This window comes from Hemiscyllium ocellatum, chromosome 3 (assembly GCF_020745735.1).
Source record: "Hemiscyllium ocellatum isolate sHemOce1 chromosome 3, sHemOce1.pat.X.cur, whole genome shotgun sequence".
Lineage (NCBI taxonomy): Eukaryota > Metazoa > Chordata > Chondrichthyes > Orectolobiformes > Hemiscylliidae > Hemiscyllium > Hemiscyllium ocellatum.
This window is the reverse complement of record NC_083403.1, coordinates 6,572,336-6,593,528: the sequence shown is the minus strand read 5'-3', so window position 1 is coordinate 6,593,528 and position 21,193 is coordinate 6,572,336. Positions and strand designations below refer to the sequence as shown.

At 44.4% G+C, this 21,193-nt stretch overlaps 2 protein-coding genes across 3 annotated transcripts in view; one reads left to right on the top strand and one right to left on the bottom strand.

The window, feature by feature from the left end:
- Positions 1-12,458, top strand: part of ppp2r5d (protein phosphatase 2, regulatory subunit B', delta) — a 165,258-nt gene extending 152,800 nt beyond the window's left edge. The window contains exon 16 of the mRNA XM_060848039.1: positions 1,210-12,458. Within this exon, the coding sequence (XP_060704022.1) occupies positions 1,210-1,347 (138 nt within the window). The 3' untranslated portion in view covers positions 1,348-12,458. The remainder of the gene's footprint in view (positions 1-1,209) is intronic.
- Positions 12,329-20,793, bottom strand: mea1 (male-enhanced antigen 1). 2 transcript variants are annotated; one of them, XM_060848058.1, is made up of 4 exons: positions 20,428-20,793; positions 18,720-18,816; positions 16,699-16,910; positions 12,329-12,825 (listed from the first exon to the last, which is right to left on the bottom strand). In XM_060848058.1, the coding sequence occupies exons 1-3, from the start codon at positions 20,716-20,718 to the stop codon at positions 16,744-16,746; spliced, it is 555 nt and encodes a 184-aa protein (XP_060704041.1). In that variant the 5' UTR covers positions 20,719-20,793; the 3' UTR covers positions 12,329-12,825; positions 16,699-16,743. The 2 variants fall into 2 exon arrangements, with proteins under 2 accessions (XP_060704041.1, XP_060704033.1); XM_060848050.1 differs by having other exon boundaries at positions 12,329-16,910.
- Positions 20,794-21,193: the final 400 nt, after the last annotated feature.

The window sequence follows — 21,193 nt, the reverse complement described above, 5'->3', positions numbered from 1 at the left end:
AATCCCATCTGATTCACCTCCCCCTAACCCTACATGTGACTCCAGGCCCACAGGAGCAAGAAATGCTCACTAAGCCAGTGTTGCCCACATTCATGAACCAATTAAAAATACAAAAAAAACCACTGCAGGCTTATATACATGGGCTCCCTTTGTCTGCCAGTGGTATGTTTCATTAGCTGGAGGAAAGAGGGATGACACACTATTCCAGCTATTGATGCTTGGTGAGGTTTCTGCTGTTTGTTCAACACCGCAACAGGCTGCCAGTGCACTCTGAGACCAGCCTGTATTTCTGGAGTTGAACTTCAGAGAAGCTAATGCCCTTGGAGACTGGGAGAATTCTGTCTCCTCTTTATATTTCTGTATTGCACATTAAAGGTAGATGAGATTAGATTAGTTACAGTGTGGAAACAGGCCCTTCGACCCAACAAGTCCACACCGACCCTCCGAAGAGCAACCCACCCAGACCCATTCCCTACATCTACCCCTTCACCTAACACTACGGGCAATTTAGCGTGGCCAATTCACCTAATCTGCACATTTTTGGACTGTGGGAGGAAACCGGAGCACCCGGAGGAAACCCACACAGACACAGGGAAAATGTGCAAACTCCACGCAGACAGTCTGCCTGAGGTGGGAGTTGAACCTGGGTCCCTGGCGCTGTGCGGCAGCAGTGTTAACTGCTGTGCCACTGTGCCGCCCATAGGTATGTAGCATGAACAGTATCGATGCCCATTACCGTTTAATTACTCTACATTATTCTGTTCGTTTGTTGGATCTACAAATTTTGGGCATGCACCATGTTAAAGTTTGTATATTCCTGTGTGGGATGTAGACATTGCAGGAAGGGTCAGTATTTGTTACGCCTTGAACTACTGAACACTGTCTGCCATATACAAGACAAGTTAAGAGTCCTTCAAGGGCCGTTAGTGAGCCAAATGTTTTTTTACAATGGTTGTCGTAAGACTAGCTTTTTTAATTCCAGGTTTGTTAATTGAATATTTCCCTGTTGGATTCAAACCATGTCCCTAGAACATTAACCTGGAGATTCTGGATTACTAATCAGTGACATAACCACTGTGGCACCACCTCCCCAAAGATGATTTTTGCCCTTTTGATTGACACTGCAGTATTGACTCACTTTGCTTGAATGCTAGCACACCCTGTACCATCTGGTCCTGGTTAATGCTGATGAAACTGCTATTTCTCCAGGTGAAAGAGAAGATCAAAAAAGAGAAGGCTTTGCTACGCCGAAAGTCAGACCTGCCTCAGGATGTGTACACTATAAAGGCCCTTGAAGCACACAAGCGGCCAGAGGAATACCTCAGCTCGAATCAGGAGGCGCTCTGACGGGCAGTGCCTGCCCTACCCCTGGCCCCAGTCCCAGGATGTTCGCAGAGATGCACTCTGTCAGTGTAAAGCATAGAATGAACTGTTGATCAGTGTTTATGTAAAGCTGCATCCATTCTTTTGTTACCTGCTTCTTTTACGTTTTCCCCATTTGTTGTTTCCTGCATCCCTCTACTGTTCCAGTCTGTCAGTTGGATGGGTTTATATTTTACTGTTGTGCAAAAAAATCATGTGGACAATAGCAAACATATGATGCCCAGAGACAGCAAGAAAGCAAACTGCTACAAAGGCCTAGAGAAGTAGTTTGCACTGTCCCCTCAATTTGTCTTTAGTCTAAACATAGTCTGCATAATCCCCACAGTTATTATCTAGCCTCAAGGTGGTTTGCTCTGTCCCCTGTGCTTCTGTCTAACCTACGGCCAGTATGCACTGTCCTCTGTGGCTCTGTCTAACCTACGGCCAGTGTGCTCTGTCCTCTGTGGCTCTGTCTAACCTACAGCCAGTGTGCACTGTCCCCTGTGGCTTTGTCTAACCTACAGCCGGTGTGCTCTGTCCCCTGTGGTTCTGTCTAACCTACGGCCAGTATGCTCTGTCCCCTGTGGCTCTGTCTTAACCTACAGCCAGTGTGCACTGTCCCCTGTGGCTCTGTCTAACCTATGGCCTGTGTGCACTGTCCCCTGTGGCTTAGTCTAACCTACAGCCAGTGTGCACTGTTCAACCTACAGCCGGTGTGCTCTGTCTAACTTATGCCAGTGTGCACTGTCCCCTGTGGCTTTGTCTAACCTACAGCTGGTGTGCTCTGTCCCCTGTGGCTCTGTCTTGCCTACGGCCAGTGTGCACTGTCCCTTGTGGCTTTGTCTAACCTACGGCCAGTGTGCACTGTCCTCTGTGGCTTTGTCTAACCTACGGCCAGTGTGCACTGTCTTCTGTGGCTGTGTCTAACCTACGGCCAGTGTGCACTGTCCTTTGTGGCTGTGTCTAACCTACGACCGGCGTGCATTGTCCCCATTGCTGTGTCTAACCTATGGCCAGCGTGCACTGTGCACTGTCCTCTGTGGCTCTGTCTAATGTTCGGCCAGTATACACTGTCCCCTGTGGCTCTGTCTAACGTACGGCCGGTGTGCACTGTCCCCCGTGGCTCTGTCTAACCTACGGCTGGTGTGCACTGTCCATCCCCTGTGGCTCTGTCTAACCTACGGCCGGTGTACACTGTCCCCTGTGGCTCTGTCTAATCTGTGGCTGGTGTACACTGTCCCCTGTGGCTCTGTCTAATCTGTGGCCGGTGTGCACTGTCCCCCGTGGCTTAGTCTAACCTACGGCCGGTGTACACTGTCCCCTGTGGCCCTGTCTAATCTGTGGCTGGTGTACACTGTCCCCTGTGGCCCTGTCTAATCTGTGGCTGGTGTACACTGTCCCCTGTGGCTCTGTCTAATCTGTGGCTGGTGTACACTGTCCCCTGTGGCCCTGTCTAATCTGTGGCTGGTGTACACTGTCCCCTGTGGCCCTGTCTAATCTGTGGCTGGTGTACACTGTCCCCTGTGGCCCTGTCTAATCTGTGGCTGGTGTACACTGTCCCCTGTGGCCCTGTCTAATCTGTGGCTGGTGTACACTGTCCCCTGTGGCTCTGTCTAATCTGTGGCTGGTGTACACTGTCCCCTGTGGCTCTGTCTAATCTGTGGCTGGTGTACACTGTCCCCTGTGGCTCTGTCTAATCTGTGGCTGGTGTACACTGTCCCCTGTGGCTCTGTCTAACCTATGGCCGGTGTGCACTGTCCCCTGCTTCTCTCTCTAACCTAAGGCTAGTCTGCAGTGTCCAATCATCCACCTGACCTTATTGTTGGCTGACTAGACCATTGTTGAGAAATCAATGGTTTTGTTTCGTACAAATCACTGTAAAGGTTAAGTAGTAGATTTCCAGAAATGGCATCAAGTACCTGTCAGTGCTCTATATTTTTGTTTCTCTCCTTTTGTCCTTTTCTCCACTGAACAGTTTGGCCTGATGCTGTGAGATTATTATACAGGTGTCTGCTGTTTCTGATTTCATGCAGTCAAGCTTTTTAGCCACAGAATGTATCACTCTGTCCCTATCCACTGCAGCATTTGTCAAGATAGCAACTTGAGAAGCGTGGCTGGTATACCCTGTACTCTCCCAGTAGAACTGAAGTCAGTTGTTTGTACTTAAGCCCTTCTCTGGTAAAGTTACAGTTGAGACCAATCTGGACAGCTCAACACCAAACTCTTCAGTGCTGATACTCTGTGATCAAAATGGGTGAACAGGGTGAAGTTCAATTCAGGGTAACTCTTCAGCAAATAATTGGGTCTGTTGCCCTGGAGTTTCTTTCACCCCCTTTATGTGCAGTCAGCAGTTATGTAACATTCAATGAACAATAGGCATTGTATATTGAATATCACACTGAAACACTTCAGGATATGGCAGTGGTCATCCTTAAAATCTGGCACCAGTATTCCCCATGTTACAGTGTTGATGATCACAGTACCAAGCTAACCCTCTGGCAGCACCTTCACAAAGTGAATTGCCTTTTGTGTTTTTTAAATGTTATGTTATTGACTGTGATCATCAGGACTGGAACCCTGATCATTGCAGGTGTGATCTGTTTCTCCAGCTTCTCCTAACTGCTTCCTGCCATGTTCCTTTCTCACCCATGACAATAAAGCATTTGATATTATTTGATTTTTTTTCCTCTTCACAAAATCATGTCAAAGTATTAAGTGGAGTGACAAAGGCTGTTTCCTTCCATAGTTTAATATTAAATGCCAGACTGCAGCAGAGGCTGAAGACATATCCAATTGTTGGGCTAATAGAGTACCACACATTGGAGGCTTGCCATGTCAGGATTTTGAGTTTCCCACATTTATAAAAGGACAATGGTCATTTATATATTGGTCTGTCGAAATGTGATTTGCATAGCTACTGTTTCAGATATAAGCCAATAAAATGGAGAGTCCATTCACCTACAGAGATTAAATGGGAGTTCTGGGTGGGGAGCAAACTAGGGTCACTCTCAACTCTGGTTTGTATTCAAGTCCCACACTCTTCCCCTCCCACACTGACACTTGCTTTCCACAGCAACATAAGGTGTGAGGCAAGCAATGCATCAAGTTAACAAGGTGGTGGCTGATGGGAGGTGGTAGTGGAGACCTTTTCTGGTTTCTTCCCCATCTCTTCTGTGTCCATGAGATCAGCTTTCAATCCTTTTCAGTAACTTCAACAAACTTGCAGCACAAATTAATGATGTTTTACATTACATGGAACATCCAAGCCCAGTTAAAATTAATTCTTTGTGACAATACTGAAACTATGTTGTTTGAATTTATTCAAGGATATAATGTACCACTAGGGTATAGACCACGCTGGCTATGGACTTCATTATTTGTGAGAGATAGTTGTCTGGTGGGCCATCTTTACAGTATTCAAATTTCATAAAGTTGTTTTAATACTGCAGAAAACCTTTAAATAATATTGCTTTGCCAAATTTCATTCACTTTTTTTGATCTGAAAACCATTGTATGTATTAGTTATAGGAATGTACACTGCCCTAGCTATCACCTAACGTTAGTGACTAGCTTCATTGGCACTTTTCTCAGAGTCAGAAAGTTGTGATTTTTAAGAGTCTGCTCAAGTAGAATCGAGGCAGAAATTTCATCAGGCTCATGGGAATTGTGTGGAAGTGGAGAGCCTGCCAACTTAAAGGGGGCATCTGGACATCCTCCAAGAAAGTAGAATGCAAGAAGGCAAAGGGAATTTTTCCATTTACTGCTGAAGGATAGAGTATAGAAGTATTGCTGCAATTGTTCAGGGCATTAGTGAGACGTGTGTCTTGTGTACAATTTGGTCTCCTTATTTGAGGGATGTAGTTGCACTGGAGGCAGTTCAGAGGAGCTTCTTTAGGTTGATTCCAGAGGCGAGAGGTTTCTGGAGTGTAGAAGGAGATCTAATTGAGTTATGCTAGCTGCTAAAGGGGATTGACAAAGTAGATGGAGAAAGGATGTTTTCCCTTATGGGGCAATGTAAAATGAGAGGTCATAGTTTTAGTAAAAAGAGTTGCAGATTTAAAACAGGTGAGGAGAAATTACTTCTCTCAAACAGTCATGAGTGAGTAGACTTCCCTACCCCAGAGTGTTGTGGATGTTGGGACATTGAGTAAATTTTAACAGGAGATGGACAAATGGTTTTAAATAGGAATAGGTTGAAAGGCTATGAAGAGAAGGCATGAAAGTGAATGTGAGCCCAAGATGAGAACAGCCATGATTGTATTAAATGATGGAGCAGGTTCGGTGGTCTGAATGGCCTACTCCTGCTCTTAGTTCTTATATTCTTAAAGTTGGGGCAATGAGACTCCATCTGCTTGTTATAGATGGCTAAGATCATAAGACGTAAGAGCAGAAGTTGGCCATTCAGCCCATCAACTTTGTGTCTTTCAGTGAGATTGTGGCTGGTCTGCTAATCCTTCACTCCGCTTTCCTGTCTTTTCCCTATGAGCCTGAGATTTTTAAACAGCAAGGGAATAAGTTTCCATCTTGAATATGCTTAATGACTCCTCCTCAATAGCCATTTATGGTTTAAAAAAAAAATTCTACAGATTCACTACCCTCAGAAGAAATTTCTCTTCCAACTCTTGTCTTAAATGTGCAACCCATTATTCTGAAATTATGCTCTCATATCTCAGATCTTCCGGTGCTTAAAAGGAGCAATATATTTGTCTGTATCTTGGCTTGGTCTACTTCCCAAATCCATAGTATCAGAGAGGTGCAATAATTATTTATTCACTTGCTCAGATTGGAAATTATTTGGAATTTGGTGAGGTGGTAATTACTAATCCCAGTCGTTAAAGAGGAAGAAATCCATACGAAGCACAAAAAGAAAAGAAATGGAATAATGCAGTATGTCCCAAAGATCTTGTGCTGGGACAACGATCTTGCTAATTTACGTAGAAATAATTTCAGAATGAGTTTGCATATTATCTCCAAGATTGCTGATGACAAATTCAGGGCAAATTGTGAACAGGAATGCAGGTGGAAATAAGTTAGCAGAGTGAGCAGTCATGACATGCAGGAAAAGAGTTGGAGTATAAGAGTAAGGAAGTCTTACTGCAACTGGAGAAGGTACTGGTGAGACCACATTGGGTATACTAAGAGCAGTTTTGGTGATCTTATTTAAGTTCATTAGTGGCAGTTCAGAGACGGTTCATTAGGATAACCCCCCCCCCCCCCCACTATGAAAGGATTGTCTTTTGACCAAAGACCAAATAGATTGCGACTCTCCTCACTGGAGTTTAAAAGAGTGAAAGGTGATCTCATTGATGTGTATAGAATATTCAAGGGATTTTACAGAGTAAATGCTGAGAGGATGTTTCCCTTCCAGGGGAAAGTCCAGACCAGATAGCGTAGTCTCAGAATAAATGACAACCAATTTCAGACTGAGATAAGGAATTTCTTCTGTGAAGGTACAGTTTTTGAAACTCCTTGTCACAGCGAGCTGTTGGAACAGTTACTGTGGGATACTCTTTAATTCGTAGAGGAATCAGACGTTATGGGGAAAGGACACAGAAGTTGATGTAAGGAATGTTGGATCAGCCACGATCCCTTTGAATGGCAGAACAGGCTCGAGGGGCCAAATGGCGTACTCCTGTTCATCTTTCTTATGGTCTTATAGGTGAAGGTCATTAATCAATATTGCATGATGGGGCAAAATGAGTGAGGGAGCGGCGATAAACAGTGACCTTTATAAGTGGCCAAAAAGAAAAGTTAATTTTTGGTTTTGAGATTTTAATGTAAAGGAAGAAAATGATGGCGAGTCATATTGGATGTCTGTGAATTTGTGGGGCAGCACGATAGCTCAGTGGTTAGCACTGTGGCCTCACAGCACCAGGGACCAGGGTTCGATCACAGCCTTGTGCAACTGTGAAGTTTTCATGTTCTTGCTGTATCTGCATGGGTTTCTCCCCGCCTATAGCCCAAAGATGTACAGGTGGGTAGATTGGCCATGCTAAACTGTACATAGTTTCCAGGGATGTGCACGCTATGTGGATTAGCCATGGGAAATGCAGAGCTATAGGGATAGGGCAGGGGAAGTAGGTCTGGGTGCGGTACCCTGGAATGTCAGAGCTGGACCATATGGCTCGTTTCCACATTGTGGGAATTCTATGATTTAATACTCCGGCTGTAACCTTTTATGTGGATTTATGAACCCTGGTATGGAGATATTGGAGTTAAAGGCTATAATAAGGGTTTCAATGGAATATGCCTGTCACTTGCTCATCAGGACCATTAGGAGGTGGGCGATGTAGTTACCACAGTCAAAGTGGAAGAACTTCTGAGCAGCTTAGTCTATTGCTCTATTCATGATACAATGCACCATATTGAACGGATCTGGTCACTGCAATTGTTTGAGGTTTTAGTCATCCCAATGTGCCAACAATACTAACTGAGGAAAACTAGAATAAAAGTCTTGTGGCAAAATGATGTAGCCTTATAATCCTGAGAGTATATAGGGACCATTATGTAGCCTGAGGTACATTTTACTGACCAAGGGAGAAGTTATTCTGCACCCTTATAGTTTAGCTTTACTGACCCCATTGCTCACTACTGTCCCAAATCTATCATGTTAGTTCTTGGTAGGTGTACAATAACTACAGAAGTCTATCCTTGCAATTATTCACTTGATAACCTTTTGTTGGGTCACGAAGAAGGTTAAAGAATAAAACAACTTTCTTTTGTCAATCATCAGACACTTTTTGTTATTTAAAAATGGAATATCTACAAAGACAATTGTAAGAACATAAGATATCATTGGGTGGAAAAAGAATCTGATGGAACCATTTTTCTGAATGTTCATACAGCTTGTACTTTAAGCCACATGTGCAGTTATATCATCTCTTCCTCTTGGGACAGGATAACCATGTATCCCTGCAGTTTCTACAGCTCACTCTCTGCCCCTTCCTCTCCCTTCATTTACTGTCATCTGGCATAATACCCCACACAGCAATTGTCAGTCTATTTTCATGGATAAATTGCTTTTCCTTCTCACCACCTTCCCTCCTGAACTTGCTAGAAATATCGTTCTCAGAATAGTGACCCTCAAGTAACTTACCAATTGTTTGTGTTGATCATGAGCCCAGAAGACTCCGCTTGCATCTTGACCCCAGATTTTCAGCATGTCTTAGCTTCAAATGTGAAGTTCATTGGAAGGGATTTTGTAATGGTTCAATTTGATTTGAAGAAGTTTTGTTTTTTAGAACTCTTTGACGAGACTCTAGGGTGGTCTGAAACTGACTAGATGGGACTTAGAATAAATCATTTTTTAAAAAGGTTCACTCTGGTAAACTATATTGATGGAAATAACTGCCCTAAGCACAGATTCATCTCTTGCCACTTTAGAATAAGTTGATGAAAATTCAGTAGAGGTTGGAATTAATCTGGTTTCTAGAACTGAGGGATATTAGGTTGAGAGATCTTGGGATTGTGGTTCATTCAGAAACAGTGAAGTGGTTCACACTGAAACAGATTTCTCTAAATTAGTATTTTAAGATGGATTTGTCTTGACTGTAAGAGTGAGCTCCTAACCACTGCTTTAACTCTGTTGGCAAAACAAAGGGTGAGATGAGAATGTATCCAGTTACAAATTCTGAATGGTTGGAATGCTACCAGATTCAATTCCAGCGTTGGGCAACTATCTGTGTGGGTTTCCTCCAGGTGCTCCGGTTTCCTCCCATATCCAGTGATGTGCAGGTAAAGTAGATTAGCCATGGGAAATGCAAGGTTACAAGGATAAGGCAGAGTGTTCTTTGGAGAGTTGGGCCAAATGGCCTGCTTTCACACTGTAAGGACACTCCCAAGGAAAACTGTTAATAAAGAGCCTGTAGTAAGTGTAGGCCTATAATTAAACCATGAAGGGAAGTAATCAAGTGACAGTTACTTTAAAAAGAACAAAAACATGTATGTACAAAAGTGAGGTTGCAGCTATGGATTCCACTGTGGAATAGTTTAGAAAGAATCACAGAAATGAACTTTTAAAAAGTTCTCTACCCATAGGATGACAGCAGGGCCTGCTCAAAGCTACATTTCCTCGATAAATCAGGCCTACATCAAACCTAAACCCCTACATCCCAATAAAATCTTCAAACTGGGCACTCTAGTATAAAGCAAGAGTTTCTGCACTTTTTTTTTATAAAACTGAATCCATTTGGGAGTGATGTAAATATTCTAGCCTCTTCCAATTTCACATTCATTCAGTTTTGGGGAGAGGAATTATTTATCAGCATTTTGTGTTTAATCATGAAAAGGGAGTGGCCATAACTAGAGGTTGTCAGTTTCCACTCCACCTTGATGTATTTTTATGCTTGGCTTGTCTTACGTACGATGGAAAATTTAAGCAATATGTTATCAAATATCTCTTGGAGTATACATAATGTCAATGAATCTTTACTAGGACTGCAACTTTTAAAAGAATGTTCAGGCTTATTCAGGGAGCTTGTATTCAGTGTTGCACATACTCATGTACTGTATGCTATTGTATCAATAAGGGTTGTTAAAGAGAACAGCTCTTGCCTCGGTCTCCTAACACTACCACCAAATACAAATGTAATCCATAGTAATTTCAGCTTTTTTTTTCTCTTTGTGTAATGTATATTTGCAAATTCCAGCTGATCCTTGATCATTCCAGGCTTGGGTGGATGGAGTTATCATGGGTCCAGTAACGCAAGTATTATCTTTGGGAATGTGAGTGTGTATTAGACTACAATACCTGCTGGTTTCAGGCCTTTAGGTATCCTTGTCTACACTTGGTTTCTATTTTGACATTTAGTGCGGGAATTTGAAATGATTTTTGATCCGAATCCTGAGGGTGGGGACAAGTCCTTTGTTGTATTCCAGGGATGTTTTAAGAAGTGTGCAAGACAAAAGACCATCTGGACCTTTTTTTTGTAGTTAAAACAACTCCCTTATCTTAATTCCACTATCTGTTCTTATTTTTGTTATTTTCCAGAGCTTTTGCCTTTGCCACTTTACTCAAATTTATTTCCAACGTTGATCACTTGCTGTGAAGAATTTTTGTGACACTAGCTCTGAATTTGCCTTTGTCTTGAATTAAACCTGTGTCCTCACGTCTTCCTTTAGTTTGGTAATTTTTTTCAATTTTCCAAGCCACTTACTACTATCTTCTATACCTCAGTATAGCCAGGCACTTTAAAGAAAATGTATTTTTGTCTGTTCTGCCCAGTAGAATATTTTGTTCCAATCTATTCTTAGTTAGAGTGGTGTATCAGAACCATCTGCTCCTCCCAAGTATGGTGACATTGACCAATTAGCAGTGAAATAGTTACCATCCTCTTGGTGTTGAATGGCTAAGAATAGCCTTGAAATTGTGTTGCTGGTTAAAGCACAGCAGGTCAGGCAACAGATCCTGATGAAAGGCTCTGGCCCGAAACGTCGAATTTCCTGTTCCTTGGATGCTGCCTGACCTGCTGTGCTTTAACCAGCAACACATTTTCGGCTCTGATCTCCAGCATCTGCAGACCTCACTTTTTACTCTAAAAATAGCCTTGATCAAATTACAATTATTAACGCACAGAAGAGGCCATTCGGCCACTATTGTCACCTGCTTGCTAATGAATATTTCATTTATTCATTAGCTTCCTTGTAATCTTCCGTGTTGTACCTGTTCCTATTGCAGATTATCTGCCTTTTGAATAGCATTGATTGAACTTGCCTGCAGCACACTTTTCAGGCAGTGTGTACCAGAGTTTAACCTATTCCTGCAGAAATAAACTGTTCCTCGTACTGTTTTTATTTTGCTGCTTTTACCAATGACTTTAAACAAATCTGAAATTTAATGAATGATCTGGAATTGTGGTAGGCAGAGAGAACAAGTTCCCTTGTCCAGCTGATCCCATTGCCTGTCTTGCATCCTAATAGGTATTTCTAGACTAGTTTTGGCAGATGCTCATGAGCCTCACCTTCCTGCTTTTTGTTATGGAGCAGAATCACTGAACAGGACATACAAAAGGCAAGGGAGAGGAACTTTAATCATACTTTGTCTCAGCTGCCATTCAAGATTTTAGTTGATGGCAACAGAGCCTACAGGTCAACATGTAAAATAAGCTCTGAAACACATCTGTGGTTTAATCATCTGTTTTTTGTAGCATTCCATAAGCAATAATTCAGGTTGCAGTGCAAGTACTTTTCTGTAGTTGCTTAATAATTTGTTTATTAATCATTACATTTTGGAATATTAATAGCAGGCTTCTTGAAGGTAGTAAAGCCTGCTTTAAAGCAGACATATGAGCTTGCATTGTCATATACAAGTTTGTGTTGTGTTCCACTCAAGCAGTTAACTTTCCACCTCCAAACCACTCAACACTTACCTGCTGCAGGAGCAGTGCCACTTAGTGCAAACTATGAAAGGATGCTGTAGGCATCAATAAATCACCAAAAGATCATGAACTTCAGTTGGTGATTGATAATGTATCTTTAATTTATTTGGCATTGGACTTTATTTCTTTTCTGGGTAAAGGAGATCTTAAACTATTGTGCCAGTGCAGTCTGTCTCCGATATGGATTAGATAGAAATCACTCAGTCCATTTTCACCATGGCTTCTGCAAGTACAGAAGTATGCAGTGACACTGTATTAAGTAACCTCCCAAGCTGGAATATTTGAATGTTTAAGATTGGACTTTATACCTGGAATCTTTTTCAGCTTGAACTAACTGAACAGGTATAAGTTCTGTGCCATGTAACTTGATGAACTATAAAAGATAATCAATTATTGACACCTGATTATAACAGGGACCTCTGATCTGTTTTTCAGTTATAGAAAGCATCATCTTTAAGGTTACAGTCAAGGAGTTGAATATGAATAAATAAAGCATCGAGTGTTTTTCAGCCCTGCTGAAATTGCAGGAGAGGAAACACCTAAAAGTGAAATATCTCTAATTTTCTGACTGACACTATTAAGCTGCTTAGTTAATATTTGTACATATGTTGAACTTTATTTTAGGTAGAGTATTACATAGTATTGAAATGTCATATTTTGTACAAATGTTCATGTATGTACAGAACAAAAATAAACTGGGTCTCACAAGTAATGTTACTTTGTGAATATAGCCCGGCTGTGATATGATGTGAATACATACTGCGAACAGCCAGAAATCCTAGGTTTTGATAGAACTAATTTGCACTCTACAGAAAATAAATTCGTATTTCACTCAAAGGGAGATCGAAGTGAATCACATCAAAAACACTGGTGACGGAAGGTAAGTACAATTAGTGATTACTCTTTATAACCTCCACGGTTAGTGTCCTCCACACTGTACTGAGAATGTCAAAGGGTTCCCTGGTTAAGGATTGCCAGTATCTAGCACGAAGGTGATGTAAATGTTACTTGCCACTTTTCAGTTCAAGCCTGGTTATTGTCTCACTCTTGGTGCATTTGGACAGAATGCCTTAGGCGCTGAAGCAGTCTGTGAAAAGTAAGAATATTGTGCAAACATTTTCACTTCCGATTTTTAAGATGGAGGGAAAGTCATTGATGAAGCAGCTAAAAATGGTTGGGCCCAGGCTGAGGAGCTCCTGCAGAGATGTCCTCTAACGAAGATGACCAATCCACAATCATCATCTCCCTTTGGCAGGTATGACTCCAACCACTGTGATTTCCTCCCATTCCCACTGACTCAAATTTTGCAAGGGTTCTGTGATACCGCTCTAGCCAAATGCTGTCCTGATATCATGGACAGGCACTCTCGCCTCAGGGGTTCTTTGAGTAAATATTGCACAGTAGCACTGTCAATGATTATTTTTAGATTACATTACATAGTGTGGAAACAGGCCCTTCGGCCTAACAAGTCCACACTGACCCTCTGAAGAGCAACCCGCCCAGACCCATTCCCCTACATTTACCCCTTTGCCTAACATTACAGGCAATTTATCATGGCCAATTCACCTAATCTGGACTGTGGGAGGAAACCGGAGCACCCGGAAGAAACCCACGCAGACACTGAGAATGTGCAAACTTCATACAGACAGTTGCCTGAGACAGGAATTGAACCCGGGTCCCTGGCGTTGTGAGGCAGCAGTGCTAACCACCGTGCCGCCCCATCAAATAACCTAGCTTTAGATTACTTAGTGTGGGAACAGGCCCTTCGGCCCAACAAGTCCACACCGACCCTCCAAAGAGCAACCCACCCATACCCACTCCCCTACATTTACCCCTTCACCTAACAGTAGGGACAATTTAGCCAATTCACCAAACCTGCACTTTTTTTTTGTGGGAGGAAACTGGAGCACCTGGAGGAAACCCATGCAGACACAGGGAGAATGCGCAAACTCCACACAGACAGTAGCTTGAGGCGAGAATTGAACCCAGGTCTCAGGCGCTGTGAGGCAACAGTGTTAACCACTGTGCCATGCTGATTATTAGGAAAGGATCAAAGGGGTCAAGTCAACAGTGGTAAAATGCAACCATGCATATGTCTTTTTTGTGCACAGGACAAAAACCTATGTTGACAGGTCGATATTAGTTTGTAAATATACTGGAACACATTGACTAGGGAGGTGACCAGTTCTGGAGCACAAGCTTTCCATACTATTTCTGGAAAGCTCAGTTCCCCTAGCCTTTGCCATATTCGGTGTCTTCACATGATATCAAGAAATAGCTTAAAATTAGATTAGATTACTTAGTGTGGAAACAGGCCCTTCGGCCCAACAAGTCCACACCGACCCGCCGAAGCACAACCCCTACATATACCCCTTACCTAACACTACGGGCAATTTAGCATAGCCAATTCACCTGACCCGCACATCTTTGGACTGTGGGAGGAAACCCACGCAGACACGGGAAGAACATGCAAACTCCACACAGTCAGTCGCCTGAGGCGGGAATTGAACCCAGGTCCCTGGCGCTGTGAGGCAGCAGTGCTAACTACTGTGCCACCGATATTAAGGGGTAAACCAGGAAAAGTTCCTTCATCCCAGACAACACAATGTTTATCTAACCTGCTCTCCTGTTCAGCAACGTGTCCTATCTTGACAGAGGAACATAACATGACTACGTTATCAAATAAAACTGGTCATCACATCACATGCACAGTGACAAGTTAACCAAGAGAAGCCTGTCAAAATACAGTTGTAATGTTTTTGGCTTTATAATTTAGTTTGGCACAAACACTTAGGGGAGCACAGCTTGTTAAATGTGCTAATGTTATATTAACAGGGACATATAAATCATTAGCTTTTATCCTCAAAACTGAAATCCCAAAGGAGGATCAGAAACATCAAGGAGCAAGTGAGGAGTACACATTCTGGAGAGACAGTCAAAAAGGGTGGTGCTGGGTTCTGGTGTTGGACTGAGGTGTACAAAACTAAAAATCACAACACCAGGTTATAGTCCAACAGGTTTATTTGGGAGCAGTGCTCCTTCATCAGGTGGTTGTGAAGTGTAAGATTGTGAAATGCAGCATTTATAGCAAAAGTTTAAAGTGCGCTACATCAATGAAGGGCTTACGCCCAAAACATCAACTCTCATGCTCCTTGGATGCTGTCTGACCTGCTGTGCCTTTCCCACACCACAATTTCTGACGTAGAAACATGGAATCAGTCGTGTCAGGCATGATGACTAAAGAAGCCATCTTTAGTGTCAGCAACATTTATTGATATTGTAACAAATATTTTACATTTTTTAACATGACTGCTTGTGCTGGACAGATACGTATGGGCTAACCAGACAATAAAGCTCTCTTTTAAACTGAAGTAAAACTCCCCACTACACTGTCCCTATCAAACATTCCCAGGACAGGTCTGGCACAGGAACAGAAATTTCTGGAAAAAATCAGCAGGTCTGGCAGCATCTGTGGAGAGAAAGCAGAGTTAATGTTTCAAACCCTGTGACCCTCTAGAATATCGTGAGGTTCCTGGAACATTAACTGTTTTCTTGCCACAGATACTCCCAGACCAGCTGAGTTTCTCAAGCAATTTGTTTTTGTTTCACTTGTCTATTTTATTTTAGGTACAGCACAGGGTTAAATATAAAACACCCAGCAGCATGGCATTCACTACTTGCTGATACCAACTGTCCTGTTATGTATCTCTGTGTTCCAATCTGAGCAGTTAATGTGCTCTCAGTCCACTATGAAATGTCTGCACATACTCCAGTCTCACTCCCCATGGACAATTTCATCCCCGAAAGACTTGAACTCAATTCAGAAACTGCTGCCCTCTACCTTGTGGAGTCAATGTGAACTTGCTCAAGTTAATTTAAAGGTTCATTAAAAAGTTTATAACAAAATAGCGATTAGCAGAGTATAAAAGGGCAAAGTGAAATTAACCACCTAATGACGGGAAGTGGTGGTGGATTAGTGCAACTGGTCAACTGTAATTAGTTGATTTTTGCTGCATCGAGAATTTAAACCTTAGTCCCTCTGCGGCTTGTCCCGTCATTGCAACAGACATCCAGCGGTCTAACCCAAAAAGCACCTGGGAACAAAGTATTCCAAAGACAAGAAAGGCACTGTTTCCAGTGTCTAATACTCCAATTGATTTTCCAATTTTTCACGATAGTATATTAGGACAATAGCAGAGTGAGTACCATTTAGTCTCTGCTCATTGCCAAGCACATGTTCACCATGTGATTTCCTATCATGGACTTGAGTGTGACACACACTGAGCAATACTTAAATTCAGCACTGACACAAAAGCCTGGACCAGAGTTCCAATTAACTTGCCCTAATAGAAATCTCTCAAGTTCACCTCAACTACAGATTTGCTCTAGGAACAAGGAAGCAGAGTGAGGGAGTCAGGCTCACATGACTTGTACTCTCAGTTCCTTCAAATCAGACAAGAAACAGGCTGTTGGAAGTGATCAAGTGGACAACCTCAAGACATGGTTGTGCACAACAACAAACACAATAGCTCTCCTGGAAAGGCCTGTGTTCATACAGACACAGGATCACTGACAGTGACCCTACAGGTGGTGAGGATCACTGACAGTGACCCTACAGGTGGTGAGGATCACTGACAGTGACCCTACAGGTGGTGAGGATCACTGACAGTGACCCTACAGGTGGTGAGGATCACTGACAGTGACCCTACAGGTGGTGAGGATCACTGACAGTGACCCTACAGGTGGTGAGGATCACTGACCAGGTCCGCACAGACTGCCAGGATCACTGACCAGGTCCGCATAGACTGCCAGGATCACTGACCAGGTCCGCATAGGCAGTGACGATCACTGAAAGTCAGGTCAGGATTACTGTCAGGGTCCCTGTGGATGGCGAGGATCACTAACAGCGACCCTACATAGACTCAGGACTTTTTCCAGGTATCTGCTTTGTTGCACTTACAATTGCAGGTTTCTCATCATGTAACACTGCAGGATAGAACCTGGGTCATTGCTGCCCCACGTCCTTCACTGCCACTGTTGAGCGCTTGGTTTCTATTGTTTGTTGAACGACAGACTGCCACTGTTCATCAGAGATTTCTTGGGCCCATGACGGGACTCCCAGGCTTGGAATCTTGATTGCAGCCATGGTCCTCTTCACCAGTTCCACATGTTCTGTAAGAAAAAGATAAATCCAAGAGTTGGAAGAGGTAGTGATAGTACCTTACAAAAATAACATCCAGCTTCAGCCTCTCTCCCAGCACTAGGCCACTAGTCAATCATTTTTTAATCTTTGTTAAAGACAGACATAGAAAGATAAGTAAAACGTAGGGGAGCAAGGAGACTTCAATTCCCACTTGTTTCACTTCCAAACTCAACAAAGCTATCACATTTTAGCTAGCTTTTAACTGACACTTCCTCTGAACTTATCTAAAAGTTAACTACTGAGCTCACAACCTTCAAGTTCTATTCACCCTAGTCTTGCTGACCTACACTGGCTCCAAGTGCAATTCTTTTCTCTCCCCCTCTCTGAGTGATTTTAAGGATCTACTCCCCATTTGTCTGGATGTTTATCAACAATTACATCCTCTATCTGAGCAATAACGTCTATACAACACCCAGCCCTCTTGTGATTATCAGAGTATATTCCCACTTAGTCTATTTCTCTTGGTAATTATCAGAGGATACTGACCCCTCTACCTCTCGGTGATCATCAGAATGCACCAATCCCTCTCGCTGAGTGATTATCAATGTCTATTCTTCTCACCACTCCACCCCCAGTTCTCTGCAATGTGACTATCAGAATCCATTCTCCCTCTCGGTGATTTTCAGAATCCATTCTCCCTCTCTGAGTAATTTCAGCAACTACACCCCAGTCTTGGGGAGATCATTAGAGAATACTCACCGTCCCCCTCCCTGCATGATTAACAGAGTACACTTGTCTCTCTGTTGTCTGGTTGTTTATCAGGGCCTATTCTCTCTCTCTGGGCAATTTCATAGAATAGAATCATAGAATCCCAACAGTGCAGAAAGAGGCCATTCAGTCCATCATGTCTGAAGAGCATCCCATTTAGACCTACTCCCCCAACCTTGCATGGGTTCTTTTTTAAAATTATGGCTAACTCAGGATTCCACAGGTTAGCTTTTTGCTAATCCACCTAACCTGCACATCTTTGGACTGACAGAGGAGCTTTTGGAGGAAACCCACGCAGACACATGGAGAACGTGCAAACTCCACACAGATAGTCGCCCGAGTGTAGAATCGAACCCGGGTTCCTGGTTCTGTGAGGCAGCAGAGCTAACCACCGAGTTACTTGTGTCAGAGTTTATCTGATTATCAGAGTTTATCCTCACTCTCTCTGGATAATTCTCAGATCCTATTCCAGACCCCATCTCTCGTGATTATCAGGATCTATTCCTGGCTCCCCACTCTATCTCTGTGTTTATTAAGATGTACTTCTCTCCTGCCACCTTGGGTAATCATCAAGGTTCATTTCTCTCTTTCTGAATAATTATCTGGTCCATTTCTTTCCCCTCTCTCAAGGTGACTATCACTATCCAGTTTTCTGACTGCGTAATTATTGGGGTCCATTCCGCCCCAATTCTCTGGATAATTGTCAGAGTCTATTTCTCCCGTCCACCCAAACCACAGAGTAATTATCGGGGTCTATCCCCCCTCTGTGGGTAATTATCAGGATCTATCGCACCCCCCCATCTCTCTGTGGGTAATTATCAGGATCCTTTCCCGCTCTCCCTGTGAGTAATTATCAGGATCCATTGCTGCTCTCCCTGTGGGTAATTATCAGGGTCCATTCCCCTAATTTCTCTCTGGGTGATTATCAAGCTCTATTCACTCTCTATCTTTGGATAATTATTGCTCAGGATAATTCCGCCCACTCTCTGCATGATTACTGGGTCCATTACGGCACCTCTCTCGGTAATTAGCTGCTACTATTTGCCCCGTCTCCTTTACTGAAGTTTTACCTGGGTCCATGGGTATAGACTGTCGACTGCTTGGAGTTGCTTCCACATCCTCCTCGTCACTGTCCGCTGGTGCTTCAGGGAGATAAAGTCGCAATTCCTGAAAAGACCAATTGCAAAGTCAAGAATTTATTCAATTGCTTTGACACAACTAACTTCCTCGATCTCACCGTAATATGGTAAATGACAAGTTATCACTACAACCATACGATAGTGGGACTGAAGGATTATATATATTAGTGGAACAGGTTCAGCTTGTATTATCTGACCTTCAGAAAACTAAGCAGAGATCCATTGAAGTGTGGAAGATTATTAAAGTATTTGATTGGGCAGTGTTAGAACCCTCACTAATTTTTCAATATTCAATTTTGAATGAGGAGTTGGAAACGCCTTTGGGACATTTTGCAGTAAAAGGAAAAAAAAACAGACCTAACTGGACATTAACTATTAACTTGCTTTGTATAGGCAAAGCACAAGAAATGTCAGTAGCACTGTCAGGGGAGGTTTCTATGGATTATGACATAGTAAAAACTCTAAGCTTTGAAGCTTTAAGAATTAATTTACTGAGAAAAATGTAAAAACTATCTTTTCTAATAAAAACATTGCTTTACATCATGAGCTGCTACTGCATTATGCCCTCCATAGACAATAATATGTTGAACACCAGAGGGCTACAACTGTTGGACAGGCTGCACTAACACTGACAATAATGAGTTGATTCATAAAGCCATTAGCCTCATAAACTTGAAAAGGCCAGAGTGTGAGAAGAATGAAAGAAAAGTAAGTAGTCACAGTAAACAAAGTACAGGTAGGAATGTCTCAAGATCCCCTCCTCAGATCAGAAAACAATGTGCTGAAGGAAGAGATGAAAATCAAAGGCCTAAGTGTTTCCATTGTAATGGAGTGAGATACTTAAGAATGCTGCAAGGTGTATAGGATACCGAGAGTGGAATTCAAACAGAAAATGCAATGAAACAGATTGTAGCTTTAACAAGAAAACTGGAAGTAAATCCTGATGGAGAGGTGAACAGGGTAGAGCAATTTGAAGGGGTGCACCATAAACCTGTTCATACTCCCTGGGGAGAGGGAGGAGGACGGGGCAGGGAGGGGAGATGGTGGGAGTGAGGGGGAGGTGAGGGGGAGGAGGGGGAGGGGAGGGGGAGGAGTGAGGGGAGGGGGAGGAGTGAGGGGAGGGGGAGGAGTGAGGGGAGGGGGAGGAGTGAGGGGAGGGGGAGGAGGAGGAGTGAGGGGAGGGGGAGGAGTGAGGGGAGGGGGAGGAGTGAGGGGAGGGGGAGGTGAGGGAGAGGGGGAGGGGGAGGTGAGGGAGAGGGGGAGGGGGAGGTGAGGGAGAGGGGGAGGGGGAGGTGAGGGGGAGGGGGAGGTGAGGGGGGGGGGGAGGTGAGGGAGAGGGGGAGGTGAGGGAGAGGGGGAGGTGAGGGAGAGGGGGAGGTGAGGGGGAGGGGAGGTGAGGGGGAGGGGAGGTGAGGGGGAGGGGAGGTGAGGGGGAGGGGAGGTGAGGGAGAGGGGGAGGGGAGGTGAGGGGGAGGGGAGGTGAGGGGGAGGGGGAGGTGAGGGAGAGGGGGAGGGGAGGTGAGGGGGAGGGGAGGTGAGGGAGAGGGGGAGGGGAGGTGAGGGGGAGGGGAGGTGAGGGGAGCTGAGAGACAGGTGTCTCCGGCGGCAGTGATTCCCCCGACCCCCGGCCTCCAGGTACCTGCAGCCGCTCCCCGATATCGGGCTCGGCAGCCCCCCCGGGCCCAGGCTCCTGACTCAGGGGCAGATACTGATAACCGCCGGGAGCCGGGGCCTCGGGGCCTCCCCCAGATTCCTCCTCATCCTCCTCCTCCTCCTCGCTGCTCCAATGGGCCGGTCCCGGCCCCGGCCCGGGCCCCAGGACAGGGACAGGGACAGGGCCCAGCTCCTGCGGCGGCGGCGGCTGCTGTTGGTCATCCTCGGGTTCGGGTAACACTCGCTCCGGACTCATCCTCCAAACCTCCACTTCCATCCACAGGCCTCGGGCCTGAAGCTCACCCTGAACACCAACTTCCGCTTCACCTCTTCCGGTCACATAAACTTCCGGTCAACGAGAGGCCGGCGGAACAAGAGCGACCCGTGAGCTGCCTGTGCCCCCTGTCGGAGGAGGAGTGTCACTACATCCTGCAACTCACCACCCCCCCCCCCGTTGGAGGCGGTGAGTCACTACACGCTGCAGCCCCCTGTTGGAGGAGAAGAGTCACTACACCCTGTACTCCCACTACCAAACCATCATCTCCCAGACCATCCAGGACCTCATCACCTCAGGGGATCTCCCATCCACCGCCTCCAACCTCACAGCCCCACAACCCCGCACAGCCCGTTTCTACCTCCTGCCCAAAATCCACAAACCTGCCTGCCCCGGCCGACCCATTGTCTCAGCCTGCTCCTGCCCCACCGAACTCATCTCCCAATACCTCGACACGGTCCTGTCCCCTTTAGTCCAA